The sequence below is a fragment of the Hesperophylax consimilis genome, chromosome 2, assembly GCF_061612785.1.
Source record: "Hesperophylax consimilis isolate HC1 chromosome 2, BYU_Hcon_1.0, whole genome shotgun sequence".
Lineage (NCBI taxonomy): Eukaryota > Metazoa > Arthropoda > Insecta > Trichoptera > Limnephilidae > Hesperophylax > Hesperophylax consimilis.
Genome location: NC_142837.1, coordinates 38,479,215 through 38,497,984, shown reverse-complemented (window position 1 = coordinate 38,497,984; position 18,770 = coordinate 38,479,215). Strand labels below are relative to the sequence as shown.

At 35.0% G+C, this 18,770-nt stretch overlaps 2 protein-coding genes across 2 annotated transcripts; one reads left to right on the top strand and one right to left on the bottom strand.

Moving 5' to 3' along the window:
• Positions 1-595: 595 nt before the first annotated feature.
• Positions 596-14,107, bottom strand: mRpS30 (mitochondrial ribosomal protein S30). Its single transcript, XM_089645459.1, has 5 exons — positions 13,536-14,107; positions 10,975-11,113; positions 6,505-6,637; positions 2,507-2,662; positions 596-1,435 (listed from the first exon to the last, which is right to left on the bottom strand). The coding sequence occupies exons 1-5, from the start codon at positions 13,973-13,975 to the stop codon at positions 669-671; spliced, it is 1,635 nt and encodes a 544-aa protein (XP_089501585.1). The 5' UTR covers positions 13,976-14,107; the 3' UTR covers positions 596-668.
• A 1,630-nt stretch (positions 14,108-15,737) lies between these two features.
• Positions 15,738-17,351, top strand: LOC149425998 (eukaryotic translation initiation factor 2 subunit 2-like). Its single transcript, XM_089645451.1, has one exon. The coding sequence runs from the start codon at positions 15,844-15,846 to the stop codon at positions 16,765-16,767; it is 924 nt and encodes a 307-aa protein (XP_089501577.1). The 5' UTR covers positions 15,738-15,843; the 3' UTR covers positions 16,768-17,351.
• The last annotated feature ends 1,419 nt before the right edge of the window (positions 17,352-18,770 follow it).

Here is an 18,770-nt window from a genome sequence, read left to right as displayed (position 1 = left end):
TCCCAAACTTGTTTTTGAAAAACGTCCAGGGTAATAATGACGTTCAACATTTAAATGCACTTCACACAGACTTCAAAACTAAGTTTGAGGACATTTTGACTATGGAAATGCAACGTTGAGGAATCGGATATCATGTGACAAGAAGAACTGACCGGATTAAGCACTGACAAAGAACTTATGGGGGAGTTCTGTAGGGCTAGCTACAGAAAGAAATTCCCGTTGCTTATCCTGCTTCATTTTCATTTGGTGTAATACCTCACAAGGGTGCCCCTGTCTGCACAATGTAAAGACAGAGCAACTATACCGCAACCCGGTTGTTGGGCAGGCAAGGGAAGGAAATATTTTTACTAAAAAAATAAAGGATTATCACATGGGACGTTAATAGTTTTAGGAAAATTCAATATTCGGCAGGCAGGGGGTCTACGGAAAAAAAAATATTTTGCAAGTGGTCTACGGGGCAAAAAAGTTTGGAAACCTCTATGTTAAGCAAATATGAATGGATTTTTTTTCTACACTTACGCATTCATTATTTTCCCGCATTCATATTTCAATAGATAGGTTTAACTGTAATCAGTAAGAACTCAAGAACTCGGAGACAATGATTTATTATTTCAATAAAATGCTATTACATACAACTAATGAAGACAAACGAAGTAAAGGCGGATGACTTATGGATAATAAGTGGTTTCCCACTTCTTTTTGTTCCTAGCTCCGCCGGGCCTGAGCACTTTAGGAATATACTGAGGCGTGTGCTCATCCAGTCTCCGATTGAAAGGATTCTGCTCCAGCTCAAACGGCCGCTTCCTGGCTTCGTGGAATCGAGTCTGGAACTTGATCTTGTAGATCTTCTCCCAGCTGTAGACCTCGTACATAAGTTTTTGACGAGGGCGGTTTGACACGAGGTGCTTGTAGTACTTCTCCAACCATTCCCTTCTGACCTCATCTTCGATATCGGCGATGACCTTAACATCCTCTCCGAGGTAGGGTTTCATCACGGTGTCGGTGCGCTCTTTCGGAACGTTAACGTAGAACTGCACAAGCATTTTTAAAACGTCATCGTTAAAACCGATAATTTTTCCTTCGTTATCGATGCTTTCGAATAGTTTCAGGGGTTCCGTTCCGTAGCAGATGTTTCGGAGTTTGTTGTTCGTTGTGTTATCGGAGTGGAGAAGAATGGTGTTTAATTGATAAGCGTAGAATGACCACAGCTGACCGTTTGATATAATTGTTTGTGTGGTGAGCGGGTAGGTGATGTCGTTGTACGTGTTGAAGCCCTGGTACGCGGCCTGGGACATTAGCCAACCGAAACTGGTCATGACTCCCTGAGTGTCTAGAGCTTCCTTGTTGTCTTCCCAGCCGAACGTTCGGTCCTTCATGTACCCTCGGGAATGGTAAGACAATAAGCCGAATTCGTGACTGTCTCCTGGCCAAAATCCTGAATAAAAGAAAACAAAAAAAAATTAAAATCTTACACAATATTATGTTTTAACTAAAATCTTTTGTACCCATTTAGCGGGGTTTTTTTTACATCTAAATTAAGTAACTAAGTGCTTGCTACTAATCTTATATAACTGTTTATAATTATTTGATAATGTTTTGAGATTTTCACCGTAGATTACAGCATTACAGTCTCCATCATCAGGGAAGATGTGAAAAGTTGGCTAAAGGAGGAAGTGCAGCACGGCATAATACCCCAAACATAAATCAAGCCAATTTTATTAATATTAGTTTGTTTTTCATGCTCCTTTTCAAACAATTATAAATATGTAGTCACATTTACACTGCATGAAATAATATTGTATTTTTCAATTTTGAAAAAAAAAACAAACATAATATCGAAAATATTCAGGAATTTCACCTTAAATTAAACAATTACCTTAAACTATAATAAGTCCAAAATACGTTACATCTAGAAGTAATATTGTTTAAATCTTGCGTTGTTTCTTAATAATTTATTTACCTTAATACTAACATATATATAATTGAACTAGAATTCCCTCACCAAACACAAGAGCATTGTCTCTTTATGGTGAGGAAAGGCTACTTTAATCTCTATGTAAAAAAAAAAAATTTTTCAAATATTAAATAAATAAAAAATAATAAACATTGAGATATGCTGTCATTCAAAATTCAGATGCAGAAAAAGTTGAAGTAATTTGAAAACCAATTTATTTGTAGTTACTGATAAATCGTGGTCATTTAACCCCTTCAGTAATCATTTAAAAATTAAAAATGGAAAAAAAAAACACCTTTTTTATCAATGAATTTTATTTTGCTTAAAATATATATCCTCATATAAAAGCCATTTCGGGCCCAAAATGGGACTGAATATTGATGTTGTGGAAAAAATAATTAAAAATTTTTCTTTAGTATGAATTCCGAATTCTGGCACATAATAGCCACTCGGGAGTGGTCCTTAAGAGATTAAGTAAGATTAATAAAGTTACTTAATAAAGAGGTTGGGTTTATTGATGAAGATTAATAATAAATGAATTGTTGTTATTACCAGGTATGTTAGTTCCGTGAATGTTGGTGGAAAAGAATCCACTGGCACGTGGATCCAGATCGTAGAAAGGAACTTCCAAACTCTCATTGTCAGCATCGCTGTAGGGAACTATTGGCTCCAAGGGCTGGGAACTCCTCAGTGTCAACACAGGTTTACCTAAACAAATAATGACAAACCATAAAAATCACAAAAATAACTTTAATTCACCGAAAGGACTAAAATTAAACATTATAACCACGGAGGAAAGAAGGGAGCGGAGATGGTCATATAAACATTTCCTTGAGTATTTTGTCGCTAACTTTGGGGAGGGAAGCCTGGCGTGTAGGGGAGAAATTTCAAACGGACATGAAAATATAAATAAATAAAGTCGCTATCCGCGTCCTTCTATCTGTGCTCTTAGTTCTTACGCTACGCAACGGATGTTGATACGGTTTTCACTATCATTTAGAGAATGTCTTCCGGAAGGTTTACATATAAATAATACATGTGTATATATCTATAGAAAGTAGAGAAAAGTCAACGTTTTATAATCAAATCATAATAATTTGTTTTCCGGCACTAATAAGTGTGCTAATAAAATTAACAACAGATGGCGCTAATTAAAAAAACTAATAATTGAAGTGTAACTTAGGCTGTAAACAAAAAAATTATTTATATATTAATACTTTACAAGCCAGGTGACATACACTGCATAATAAAGATGGGTTTTAATATTTATTTGTGTAATTATGAAGAGAGATATCTAGCAGTTTTAAAAGAAACAATGAAATCAACATGGTGTATCGACCCTTTGGAATAACAATGTTCTATTTGACATGTCGATGCTATGCGATTGTGAGCTCTAAATTAAGTCTCTTCAGAGCACATTATCACATAACATTGCTGTATAAAAAAGTCTACTATGACAAAAAGCATCAGAAACATGTGGCAAAAACAGGAGCAATTTATTATCAAAAGTGAAAAGTAATGCCTTTCCTTAGTTTTTTAATTTTCTTCCTTAGAGTTTTTATAAAATTTCACACACTGCATTGCATCTTCTAAAGGTAACAATCGCAGTTTATAGATTGTGAAGGAACAGTCTGCTCACACTGAGCGCTAAAATCATACTGGCCCTTTTTTTAAAATTAACTCCACAGCTTTTTTATATAGAAACTGTAGTAAGGAACTGCCAGCGAGACGGCAACCTGATCATCGAGGGTCGAGCTTTCCACAAACATGTTACCTAATAAGTCGGCCTTTTCGGTGGCGGTGTTTGCTAGTGAGTCGTCAGGACTGGTAAGAGGTGGTAGACTGGATTTACAGAAATCGCGACTTATTAAGCCAAAAGCGAACAGAAATTTAACTATAAAAACGAATTTCCGAAAAAAAAAAATACTGGTATTTATGTTTGAATGTGGATATCAATAAGTTTTTAAAAAATTGGCCTCAAATTCCTTATTGAATGGTTACCCTTTTATACCAGGAGATATTTTAGAAAAATGGCTCCATATAAATAAGCCAAGTATTAATTGTCATTACATACTCAGAGACGTGAACGTCCTTAGAAAGTCTGACATCTGGACTCGGACGTATGTACCTAGACCTACTAACCGGCTAGCATCTTATTTAATTTGTGTTACGAGGTAGCCAGGTACGCCGAGGTACTAAGAGTCGTACGATCTTTCATACGCTCGGAGCTGGGAGCTGAGAGCTAAGAGTTGGGAGCCTTACCGGGGGAACCGTATCGTGTGAGTCATATTGTGCGAGCACACTATTATCATTGCTCATATGCTCTGAGCTCACGGCTCCCTTTCATTTGAGCCGTTGTTTAATCTGCCGTTGCAATTGAGTCGACTCGACCGTGGCTCCCGCTCTTAATAAAATGAGTCATGACTGACAAACCTACATCATTGACAAACCTACATGCAGAACAAACAACGAAACAAAATTTATTTCTATAAATTAATGTTTTGACACAAAAGTATATAATATAATAATACTATTTGGCTACTTTATATAGCGCCGTTTCCGTGAGAAATTACCTCAAGAATGCTACCTACACATACGTATACCTGCACGTACATCGGTATTTTACAGAAACATCATTCATATAATTTTTAAACTGAAAATATTCAAGTGAAAGAATATATTCTCCTGATTAGCAGAGTAAAATATTCAAGTGAAAGAATATATTCTACTGATTAGCAGAGTAAAATATTCAACTGAAAGAATATATTCTCCTGATTAGCAGAGTAAAATATTCCAGTGAAAGAATATATTCTCCTGATTAGCAGAGTAAAATATTCAAGTGAAAGAATATATTCTCCTGATTAGCAAAGTAAAAGAATATATTCTCCTGATTAGCAGAGTAAAATATTCAACTGAAAGAATTTATTCTCCTGATTAGTAGAGTAAAATTACACATGCCTATTATTTACATTTCCTTTAGTTTAAATGCTTCAACTTCCTGGTACCAGTTTTTTTTCTGTAATTGATTCCTTTATTCAATCCAATTCTCTTTATTGGATAAAACTTTTCCTGTTCCGCTTTTTTTCCCCATTCCAGATTATTTTAATATATTACTAGCCGAAGTGCTAGACTTTTCTCTTGTTGTGAAGGTCAAGTGCGCAAAATTTCATCGATCTCAGAACAAAACTGTAGATTTGTATTAAAATCAAAGCCGCGACGCCCGCCTGCCACAGAGCCTCTACCTTTTACAAATAGATTATTGATGTTCTTGGAATGCCATATTCAGTGCTAAATCTCCTGATGGATTTTCCAATTTCAATTTCAGTGCCTTTACTAAGGACTCTTGCATTTATCTAAAGTTAATTCCTTAAGTAAACCACAAAAATTTTTACTTATGTCAAAATTAAAACCCCTCAAATTATGATAAATATCCATTCCATATCAGAAATATGAACATGATTATAGCGAGACGAATCATTTTCTGACACACATATCCGAAATATGGTCACTTCGTTAAAAATGGTACCAATTTTTGACCCCTCAAAAACTAACAAAAATCCATTGAAATGGGTACTTGTATTTTTTATTTATAAATATGGTCAATCCTCTAGTTAAAAATATACAAAAAACAATATATAAAATGTTGGTGAACTGTGTCATCACAGAATGAAAAAGTTGTGTTACTCACCAAAAAAAAGAAAAAATGATCAACCGCACAATAGCACGTGCCCGGGTATACTAAATATGATTTTGGTAGAACAAAGAGTGGAATACTCCCTTTTCTATACACATGTAGTAGTCTTAGTGTACAAAATAAAAGTCTCGTTGAACTCAGATACAGCGTTTATTATTGAATTAAAAATCGTTTCACAAATCACAATAACAACGCGTTACTATGCGAAATAATACTATGGAATGCAGGCGATATCTAGGTCAAGGTTTCTAGCGCGGTAGTAGTTGACTGAATCCTGAATACAAACTGCTCGCTGCGTCGGGCTTATTTATACAGTCCGGCCGATGGCAGCAGTAGGTAGGCGAGATCGCAAGTAAAACGGAGACACTCGCTCAGTCTGGGTCCTACTGGAACTTTCGTTGGCGCTGCTATTACGCATAGGCGATAGGCTAGAACCTTCTTGTGAGTTGGCGTAATGTGCCAGACCAATTAGCAACGTATTGTCGTAGGTAGCACTAGACGTCGCGAGTAGGTAGTTCTCGGTAGTAACTCGCAAGTAGATAGGTAGGTCGAGTTGTTTACTATTAGCGAGACAATCTGGATTATTCTCTCGCCACACATGGTTTAGAGAGAGAAAGGTACAATTTTCTCAATACACTAATGTATAGGAATGTTGCTTCAATTGGTAAAATTCGTAATATGAATTATATATGTCAGAAATTGGTGCAGTGTCAGAAATAGGGTGTTTTACCATATGTACAAAATTCCCTCTCAACCAATATCAGTACCACCTTGAAGGTGAAATTAAATGGTCACCTTCCGTTCCCTCCAGCGTAAACAAAGTATAGTAATGTAAAAGCGTATAAAAAATATTTACCATGGTATTGGAAGGGATTATCTCGGGGTTTATAGGGGATGGGACCTTTGTTTCCATTCTTGGGTTTCTTCTGCTCCAAATCCTGGTAGCCCCCAGCGAACCAGAAGGCTTCGTGTCGGGGCTCAATGTCCACCTACAACCATACAATCGTACAATTTATTTATTTATTTATTAACGGACATCGTCCAAATTACAAAATAATAACACGAATAAAGTAAAATGAAAAATACAGGAGTAGACAAAGGTACATATGGTAGATATAATATAAGAAAATAAAGTGACAACTCGAATCAAGTCAAGAATACGCCGTGGGTCAGGACCACAGGACACTTATAATATTCCGTCACTTGTTTAGCGACTGGCAAAAATCATTCAGACTTATCCCAAAAAAGTTAAGGTTTTGACTTGAGTTGACCAGTCTACACATTCTGGACAATGGTGAATAATATCCATAATTTGTCGAATGATGGTTGAGGAAGAGCAGCTCATTATTTCTGAGTCTTTGCGAGGGGATATTGAAGAGAATGAGTTGCAGTAGAGTAGGTGAATCAATAATACAATGAAGTAAACAAACAAAAAACGTGTACAGTTTAGGCGCGGCCGCTGGGTTAAATGTTTGGTGCTTTACTGAGCACCAAATAAAAACCTATTTACTATCACTCAGTTTTAAAAGGTCTCAATTATGTATTACCAAAATAGTGATAACAGAATAATTCTATGTAATAACATGCAATAAATGTTTTACTTTGTGTAGCGCACTTGTCTTTAGTTTACAAATGAGAAACGCACCCAAAAGATCACTACTGTAATAAAATAGTTTGAGTCGATACAATACATGCATAATAATAACGCATGAGATATTAGCTGACCCGTTGACACATGGTTGCATTTTGCAAGCGAAATATTATTATCTCGTTCAAACCCTATGAAGAAATAACCCTTTCTCCGGAATGGTTCGAATGATTCCAACGCTGTTCATATTAACCCACGGCATAGCACAGATACAGCCATTTTTTTGGTACATTTTGTCATTATTGCAGGAGACTAAATTTTGACAATAACCATTGATTTTGATAATTCTGTCCGAACTCTGACTTCTGACATTATTGGAAGTGTTAGCTATTTGAATATCGAAATCGAGGCAAGTGGCATGACATTATTTACCCGGGAGTTAAGAATATTTTTGTTGGGGTAAGATTTTTCTTTTATATAAATACAGTGCCAACCCACACATTTATTAATAGATCATTTATTTTTTTATAGGCCATTTATTATTGTACAACAGAATATTTATTCCAATTACAGTACAATTTTACATATATCAGCATTTAGCTAGGTGACTCTTCAATAATTGATAAGTCATTTAGAGAACAGTCACTTACATCCAAATTCTTTGCAAGTTCGTTTAACAGCACCACTCCCCTTGTCATGCTATGCTTTGCCAGGACGTCGGTTATATATTTATATGCCTCAGGCCTCTGGCATATTGACCGTCATATTTCTTAAAGAAGCTGTCAGAAAGTCAGAGAATTTGGGTGTATTTCTGAACATATCCGAAAAATAAAAACTGTTGTTCAAAGGTGAAATCTCACACTTTTCCACTATAGCCCTTTCAGCACTGAAGAAAAAAAAAAGTTTTTTTTCCAGAATTTTGTTATTTTTAGAATAATTCAATCCCATAAATGCACAGAAAAATATTGGAAAAATTCGGAAAATCCAATTTTCCGAGTAAACTCACCAGCACGATCGTGACGGTCAGGACTATCTTTATACAAACCAAGATAAATTTGTTTGTAGCAATGACTTACGAAAAAGAGTAATAAAACCAATTTATTTGTGCGAAATTAAGATTTATTATGTTTGAATACAAAAATAACTAACAACTACTTGGATTTAGTGTGAAATAATTTAAAACAGTGTTTATTTCGTGAAAGACACAGGTAGGTTTTACACTTTTCACATAAAATTTTCGTGCGGCTTTTACAATTTTCCATGCGACAAATTCTTGGTGTAACAATATTATCATCAAATATTGCCAAATGGTCATAACCGTCATATCTCCTATCTGTTACTGGCAGATTCACAGGCTTGTACTGTTTATTTTGGGTATGCTCACATTCTACTTTGTTCAGATCCTCAGGTGACTTTTTTTTACGTTCTGGAGTTGTAGTAAGCGCTTCACCAACCTCCAAACGAAATTTTAATAAAGGCTTTTTATTTGCTGCTTTTTTTTTAATTCTTCGCGATAAAACAACCATGAGTTTGCCAAAACCAAGTCCAAAAGGTGTATTATGGTTTTTAGGGTCCATTTTTTTGTTTTGATCCACGTACGGTAACACTCCATTAGCTGGTCGCAAATATCCACACCTCCCATTAGCTTGTTATATTTTTTTATAATTTGGTGTGCTCGAACAGCAGCGTATGTCTTTGTGGATTTGTTCCACCTCGTGACAGTTGAAAATGGCTCAGCTCCTGTACAGTTTGACCCAATTAAAACTGTTTTTGTATCTCGCCATTTAATTAACGCGATATTCTCGTTGACAAGCTGTTGATGGTCTCCTTGTTGCATCAATTTATCAGGTTTTAATTTCAAACCTCTTAAACGGTTAGCTATAATAGTTCCCGTCGCATGAAAACCGATTTGAGCTAATTTTTCTAGAAGGGCGAGTGTTGTAAAATACCTATCGAAATATAGGCAGCTGTTAGGTGGTAAAGTTTGTGATAAGCGCAGAACGACACCAGGACCTAGGCCTAACTCTCTGTTGGTAAGTGGAGTGGACGGTCCTTGATAGATTTCAAAATCTACCACTAGCTCACTAGCGGAGGCCTCACAGATGAAGTAGATACAACAGGTTCTACATCATCCAACAAATCATCATTTTGATCGTCATTCTCTTCCACGTCTGGAATCTGAGGAATGGATCTGTCCGCTAATAATGCGAGGGTATCAGCAACAAGGTCCTCATCCTCACTCGAATATCCTTCTATTTCCAAATCGTTTCCATCTCAAAATTCGAATCCTTCATCATCTGGTGATATTTCAGGAATTTCGCATTAAAAAAAATATTTTAAAAAAATTAAAAACTTACTCCAATACAATTTTATTATGCCCAAACATAGTTACAATGAATATCTGGTGTTATAAGTGAGACAGTATCTCATTGAAAAAGAAAGAAAAAGAGAAAAATTATAACACTTCGCAAATATTTATCGGACAGAATTGGAATGGAATGTATGAGAAAAAACCTGACCAGCACGCCCGTGCTGGTGTTAATATTTTCATAAATAAATAACACAATGCTGAATGTCATACTAAAAAAAAGAATTAACTCATTGATTAACATGTTAACTACAATAATAACACGGTGAATTACTTAAATAGTTTATATATTTGTATTTATAAATAATTTACGAGGCAGAGGTTGGCTCCGTTGTTGACGCGACATTTTGACAGTTTTTAGTGATGCCCTTTGCGGTAAATTTTGGAAACAATGGCCAGTAGGGCTTAGATACAAGCCCACACGGTCATTGTAGGCCGGAATACCAACGAAATTTAAAACCGTTTTCGAGAAATATTTTTATAAACGGACCCGCACGATCGTATCAGCCAGTGCTGAAAGGGATAGGCGATTCACTCACTTAATCCTCCCAACAACGATATACATAATTCGTCACCTCAGTTGGACAGGGTTCTAACTTCACTTTACCTTATTCTGAGATATGATTTCGGATTTTGAGCTTGAATTTTGTTTGAAGTATTTTAGTTTAACATATTTGAAAAGAAAATATTTAAATAGTATGTATACTTACCATTTTAGAAGATACCTAAATGTGCAGATAGAAGTATAAGCAATCAACTAGGGCATAATAATTCATTGTATAAGGTTAACTACATTTCCCCAATGCCATTCCAAGATAGGGACATTCTAATTAAATATTTTTCTTTAATTTATATAAAACTAAAACACTTTACAGAAGATTGAACCTCAAAATCAGAAAATGCTAAATAGATTATGAGAAATTGTCTTTGCAAACATTGACACCTCAGAACGTGGTAAGGGGAGGTTAGAACACTATCCAACTAAAGTAACGAACTGCACTGCGCCTCATAAAAACGTTCAAACGGTCAGTTAAAAACAAAATGGCGATTGCAAAAGGTTCAAAGTGATGTTAGAACCTTATAAAATAAATGGAAGCTTTAAAGTTATTTTGGTTATAGAAATGAGCAAAAGAAAAGGTTTTGCAATCAAAGGTCATTTCTTTAAAAAATGTCAGTTAGAACCCTGTCCAACTGAGGTGATGAATAACATGTGTAATGAAAATACCTGTGAATCCATAATGTGTGGTAAGTTTGATGATAGATGGTTGGGCAATATTCTGTTAAATTACTTTGCCATTAAATCACTTTGTCAGTTAGAACCTTGTCCAACTGAGGTGATTATTAAAATACAACATGTATAATGAAAATACCTGTGAATCCATAATGTGTGGTAAGTTTGATGATAAATGGTTGGTCAATATTCTATTAATCTGGGTCAAAACTGACTTTGCCATTAAATCGTCTTCCTGTCTGGCATCGCTCGTTTCTTTGTTCAGTTTAAACTTCCTTCTGCAAACAAAAAAACATTGAATACAAATATAATATTAATAATCAGCGCCCTTGAGGTGATTTTTCACAAAAACTATGACAACAACACTGACTTTTCTAAAGCCTTTGATAAAGTTAACCACTCAATCCTTATGGCCAAACTGCATGCCACCGGCATAAGAAATCCATTATTATCATTCTTGAATTCGTACTTGAGAGAAAGGAAGCAAACAGTTAAAATAAATAACTTTGAATCTATTAATATTGCTGTAACGCCTGGCGTGCCCCAAGGAGCTCATCTAGCTCTGCTTCTTTTTAACTGATGTATTAATGATGTTATTGGTGTTTTTTCTCACATGCGTTTTTGACTTTATGCAGACTATAATAAGGTCCTCAAATTAATTAATTCCTACCATGATTGTTTTCTTTTTCAATTAGATATTAAATCATTTACTGATTGGTATAAAAGCAACAGATTAGAATTAAATGTTGACAAATGCAAAATTTTGTCATTTTATGGAGCAAAGAAACCAATTATCTTTGATTATAAACTAAATGATCTTTGCTTATCTACTGTTCAGTCTATTAAGGACCTTTGTGTCACTTTAGATTACAAGCTGAACTCTTTTCGTGAACACATTAACAAGGCGGTTAATAAATCTCTTAAGATATCTCTTGGCTTCATCAATAGAATCACCTCTGACTACAATAATATTTTCACCTTATAAACTCTTAACTGTTCGTTGGTTCGCCCTAATCTAAAATATGCCTGCGTTATTTGGTCTCCATTCTATGATGTTCACATTAATCATATTGAATCAGTAGAGAATCGCTTCTTAACGGGAATTGCTTGAAGGTTGGGGCTAGAAACAGGCGATTACTCATACGATGAACTTGAAGTAAAATTAAATCTTTCTTCTTTAGATAAATGTGGGAAGGACTTTGATCTCATCTGCATTTTTAAAGTTATTAACAGCGTGATTGACTACTTTGTTGCAACTCATCCTTTTCAATATCCCTTCCCGTAGACTCAGAAATAATGATTTGCTTTTCCTCAATCAACACTCCACAAATTATGGATACCATTCACCAATGTCCAGAATGGCCAGACTTGTCAACTCAAATCAGGACCTTGAATCTTTTGGTGTAAGCCTAAATGATTTTTGTCAGTCATTACTCAAGTAATATTTTGTATTGATATGGCAGAAGTCATGAACTCCATCAAAACCTTGTTCCTGTCTTGACTTGACATTATCTCTATTGTTTTTGTGCCCTATTTTTGTCATAGTATCATTTATTGTAACATTTCTCCTTGTATCAACTTCGTTTAATATGTAATGTGTTAACACACTTTAACCGGGAAAGGTAGTTCTACCTGTTTGGTCGCTTGATGCTTAACGGCAGGAAGGGTAGTTCTACCTTTTGCGCCGGCCTCGTTTCAATGGCAGAAAAGACGGAATTATTCAAAGTTTTTACATGAATATTATATACCAATCTCTTTGTAAAGATCCCAACTATATGTACATAATTATCGAATCATAATGCAAGTCTTTTTTTTAATTTATTTTAGTGCTTTTCATTTACATCGGTATTTCAACAAAAGGATAATGTATTATTTGTTAGTGAAATAATTCGATTCCTGTAATGAGGGTTTTCATGACCGTGAAACCCGATTCAAATCTCTTTCTCTGTTCCGCACCCACTCAACTCCTATGTGCAAGCGAGCGAGAGATGTCGGGCGTATTTAAAGAAAGCAGGTATGGGCAAATACCGATAGGCGGACCGTAACAAACAAATTATTGGGTTAATTGAGTTGCATTTCAAATAATATTCGATTTTCGTTTGGTAATTTTATAGCTTGGGTATGCTGAGTTACTATGTAGCAATTTTTATTAAAATATTTTAATTAGTTTCGAAGATATAGATTATTTAAAACAAATTAAAGAAATTTGGACGGGACCTTTATTTTCGCCCGGACTCAGCATAGCGCCAGTGCAAAAAATATCCGGCTGAAATGCGTTTATCAGACTTGGTCCGTTAGTAAATACATAAATAACAAGCTATTAGATACTATCTTTCATAAATATATAAACATATCCATGTGATTGGTTGTACATATTTACATTTACTGTATTATTATAATTAATATCATTCCTCAAAATAATAATGTGGAAACATATGACCTGCCTACTGCAGTTTATGGCCAATAATCTACCTAGATTTTGCCGTCTATTCCATATTTCTAGGTTCTATAAATTTGACAAGTTATGACAAGCGATCGCTCAAAACGTTTTTTCGCAAACTTGCCAAAATATGCCAAAAATCACTTGGCTGGATATTAGTTATCTGGTAAGACAGTCCAATTTACAAAAACATAATTTAACTTAGTTTCCGTCAAGCAGCCTTCATAAAGTGTGAGTACTTTGAATTGTAAATTACCAACCTTAAACCTTGGTACTCGAACATAATAGCATCTTCGATCTCCGACTTCAACTGCTTGACTATGTAACTGGCCGCACTATCGTATGATAGGTAAAAATCAGGGAGAGCATTGGCTTTGATAAAGTGTGTACGAGTTGTGTGTTGCATAAATGGCAAAGACTGCAGAGGTATTGAATGTTCAAGCAATTGAACAGATTTCCAGCCATAATATTTAGGCATATTTAACTTGAAGATTTTCTCCTCCACAGTTTTAATTTCCTTTAGGCTTTCATGGTAAGCAGCAACAGCACGAGCTTTTACCGCTTTTTTCGATACATCCAATATTTCAGGGTAATTCGGTTGGTCTGTGTATTCCTCCTCCTTCTTCAAATCTGTACTCATATTTCGGTAAAAACATGATGGTTTCAGATTTAAAAATCTGTTCAGTCGTATAACCGACATATTAAAAACAATGTACTCAAATATATGCTTCCATAAATATATATTTTTTTATTGTAAGGTTATTTTTCAATATAATATAGTATGAAATTTGACAACCGCAAGAAAAATCCGAAAAGCTTAGAAAACGAACAAATCTATGGTAAAAGTTTATCTATGTTAAAAGTAATGATGCGTATAACGTATAATCGAAACTTTACAATGATACATTCGATACATCGATACATTGTGAGTGGTTTATTTATTCATTCGATAATTCGAATCGTTCGATCTTCGGGGATTTAATTTTTCCCTAATATTCCGAATAAAGGTTCTCATCGAAAATACATTTATTTCTATTGGATAGTGAGAAACTCCAGTCCCTTTTTTTGTTTATTTTTGACCTTCTAACTTAAATACCAGTATTTTTTATGGTAATAGTCAGTTACTAGTTCAAAAAATTTGGTTTTTCGGATCTCCCAAAAGCGCACTAAATCGGTGGATGAAAGAGCCTATTTTTTTATTTTAACAGGCAGTCTGGCACTGTATATTGTATGGCGGCGTCGAGAGTTGAGACGTTTTTATTCTAAAGTTTAACCGCTTTTATTACTAAAGAACACAAGGTAAAATGTCAGCATTTCATCACTACTATTATTTTATTCTACCAAAGTGCCAAAATACATCCGTGACCGCATTTGACAAACGATTTATCAATTTTCCAGAACCTCACTAAAAAAAATGCATCGTATTAAGTCTAAACAACATACTGGTATTAATAATACACTGATCATGACGACTGTAATAATGTGTATATTAAAATCCCGTTACACTGAAACCAATTCGAAAATAAAATCGATATTATTGTGAAGAAAATGTCGAATATGACATAATTAAAACCGCTAACATATAACAGTTTGAAACTTCGGTACATAATTAAAAACTTTTTTTACATGAATCTATAACTTCACGCAAGTAACAATACAGTACGCATAACAGTTTGAAACTTCGGTACATAATTAAAAACTAACTTTTTTACATGAATCTATAACTTCACGCAAGTAACAAGATGATGTTCTCGCTTAGAACTACTTAGAACTACTTAGAACTCGCTTATTCAACGAAATTTTGCACTTAGGTACATGTCAATATTATACTCAATAAAATAATAATCCCCGTCTATTGGAAGATTATCCGAATATCCCCGAATGTAACAAATAATTTTCCGTCCGGGTTTTGATTAATGAGGGCCCAAATTATGTTTCATTTCCAAAATAAATGTGAAACAACAACAATGAAATCTCGTATTGAGCTTTAAGAAACTGGTTTATAAACAAAATAAAATACTGTATTTAATATTACGGTGTTGTTCCACTCTCCGCTCTTCATAATTTTACAAAAAAGAAAAATAGTGGCAATTAAACGCTTTAGGGTGATAAAAAAACCAATATTATCTAAAACACTGATTTTCGGGAGGCTGTCAACGTTGTATTGATTGATGTGTTCTAATTTTTAACTAGCGACAGGCACAATCGAAATATCCATCGATTGGTCACTTTAACAATCGAAACGCCGCCTCTTGTACAAACTGACCCCAACAGGTGCATTAATAAAAAAATATTCAAAAGAATCTTACGAATTATTTATTAATATTATAGAAATATGTACCAAATCATTTAAAATAATAAGCAGGTACTAACCAGGTTCTTACGTAGGTAAACGCAGTAATGATTATATTGACTAAACTGTTAGCGTATCAAGCAAGCATACCAATATGCAACATTAAAGTTTATTGTTGGCAACAGTGCGTGGCTGATGTAATCGTTTGTCAGGTCCCTCATGTTTGGTTTATAACCTTAAAACATTAATTAAATTGATTATTGGGAAGAGCAATCATGGATGATGATCTAGTGTTTGATCCCAGCAAGAAGAAGAAAAAGAAGAAGACCGCTTTCGACTTGGATTCAGCTCTCTCCGGGGAATCGTCTAAAGATGTTGCCCGTGAAGCCGACGTGGAACCAGTCGACGATGACAATCTGGATTTAGACACTTTCGGGAAGACTAAAAAGAAGAAAAAGAAGCCATTCTTCAATTTGGAAGAGCTTGAGGGTGCTCTTCCCGAAGCCAAGGAAGAAAAGGCGCCCGTTGAGGAATTGGAGCACCCAGAAGAGGAAGTTGAGGATGATCTAGATTTAGATATTGACTTCTCAAAGACTAAAAAGAAAAAAAAGAAGAAGAACTTGGATGATTTTATAGCTGAAGACGAGCAGAGTAAATCTGATAATAAGGAAAATATCGACGACACAAGCAATACTTGGGCTGGTTCCGACAGAGACTACACATACGATGAACTGCTGGACAGAGTGTTTGATATCATGCGAGAGAAGAACCCATCCATGGTCTCTGGAAAGAAACAGAAGTTCGTGATGAGGCCGCCGCAGGTGGTCCGCATCGGCACCAAGAAGACATCCTTCGCCAACTTCACAGAAATATGCAAAACCTTACACAGACAGCCCAAGCATTTGCTGGATTTCTTGCTAGCCGAGTTGGGTACCAGCGGCTCCGTAGATGGCAACAGTCAGCTTATTATTAAGGGCAGGTTCCAGCAGAAACAAATAGAGAATGTCCTGCGGCGGTATATTAAAGAATATGTGACCTGTCATACGTGTAGATCTCCCGACACCATCCTCCAGAAGGATACTAGGTTATTCTTCCTGCAGTGCGAGACGTGTGGTTCCCGCTGCTCCGTGGCCAGCATCAAGTCTGGTTTCCAGGCTGTCACCGGAAAGAGGGCAGCTATTCGCGCCAAGACCGCCTAAACCACGCTTTTCCTATAAGTTTTTTACAAGTCATAAAGATAAAGGAATTTTCAATCAAGTTCTTGGGATAACTTTCATACATTTGTGAGTTGATTAATGACAAACATATGAACAGTATGGACGGAACAATTATACAACTATTTTTCTGCAGTAATATCAGTGATACGACACATTCTTCGTAATTTCCTTAAATTATTGTAATATTTCATCGTTTAGTTATCTGTTTATATACTTCCATTTTTGTATATAAATAAACATCCTCCATAGCTGCTAAAATATAAGTGTCTCCACAAAAACTTTTATATACATAGTATTCAAATACCTACTTATAAATACTAATTGTTCAAAGATATCCGTGTAATGTTTTAAAAATGAATCTGATACTTTGTAATTCCGCTTGTTATTCTCATAGTTTTATATTTAAATATGTATTTCCATCTTTTAAACAATATTTTTGGTCTAAAAAACCAAGGGGCAATTTTTATTTAGTTGATTTATACCCGGTGTTTGAAGAGAAGGCAATGTCGATCAAAAGTATTATCACCCTGTCAACAAATTGATTAAATAAAATTTTACTGTAAGTCTATTTGTCTTTTTAGTTTACGAAATCAACCCTTTCCTAATTAGAATATTCCGAAGAAAGTAGAGAATTTTCATCTAAATGTTGAAATACCCAGACCGACAAATTACGTTGTCTCAATGGCGAAATTTCGTGTTATTTACAAATATATCATATTAATTAAGGTTGGAACTTATTTAAATATCCAGTAGTAATCTTTGTTACGCTGATATTTGCGGCCAGGTGATAAGCGTGTGAAATCACGGTGCATACAATAACTGGCGAGGCAGTACTGCATCATACGAATTGGGATGTCACGAGTATACATTTTACCCAAGTTCACTTCGTCATTTTTGTAAATATCGAAAAATTGATTTTACTGCCATTATTAACTCCATAGATGTAATACATTTTCATTAATTTAAAAATAATTAGCTGCCAACCTCATTTAGAATAACTTTCTTATTAAACAAATGCAGAATTGCTCGGTAGAAGAAGCCGGGGACGCTCGAGGAAGACATGGCACGACCAAGTGAATCAGATACATGAGTCGGGCCATGTCAAGAGTCAGAATAATAGGAGAGTATGTATGAGACGATGTGTGAATGAAATAACAGTTATTTTACAACAACCAATCACAACTTCTAATAAATGTGTGATTGTAATACTTAAGGTTAAACGCAACGCTCGTTGTATTCTACGTGTTCACAGATGGCGTTAATTAATTAATTTTGTTCAAATACGCTTTGGCAAGGTATTGCTTTACAATATTAAGACAAATCATTTGTTTGCGCCCGTATATACGCAATATGAATATGAATCAATAGTTTTGTTCGTTTAAAGACTCAATTCTTTCGAGAAAGGCACACAAATACAATATTTTACCGATGATTCAATCCAATATTGTATTTGTATGCCTTTCTCGATAGAATTGAGTTTTATATGGACAAAACTATATATTCATATTGCGTATATACGGGCGCAAACAAATGATTTGTCTTAATATTGTAAAGCAATACCTTGCAAAAGCGTATTTAAACAAAATTAATTAATTAACGCCATCTGTGAACACGTATAATACAACGAGCGTTGCGTTTAACCTTAAGTATTTTACAATAAAAGCAAATTGCAATTTTATCATCAATTAATTATTTATTAATAACAGGGCTGTCCCTGAGCCAAACGCGCCTGGCGCTGTTAGGTATTATCAGCAACATGGCGCCTTGGCAAGTGGCTCCCGGAGCAGACTGCTTCAATGGCGCCCGCACAGGGCTGGCCCTGATTAACGAAAGGGTAATTAATTAAGTAGTTATTATATTTTTGTAATTTTTATTTTATAATTCTGACGAAACTTATCATTATTCAGGTATATTCACAATATTTCCTTCAGTTTCATAATAAAGATTTAATACAAAGATAGCACACAGCATTTCACAATAAATAA

Coding starts and splice junctions, on each gene's coding strand:
- mRpS30 (XM_089645459.1), bottom strand. CDS start 13,975: ATGTCGGTTATACGACTGAACAGATTTTTAAATCTGAAACCATCATGT. Junction 2,663..6,504: donor TAATCCCTTCCAATACCATG/GTAAATATTTTT, acceptor TTATTTGTTTAG/GTAAACCTGTGTTGACACTG. Junction 1,436..2,506: donor TCACGGAACTAACATACCTG/GTAATAACAACA, acceptor TCTTTTATTCAG/GATTTTGGCCAGGAGACAGT.
- LOC149425998 (XM_089645451.1), top strand. CDS start 15,844: ATGGATGATGATCTAGTGTTTGATCCCAGCAAGAAGAAGAAAAAGAAG.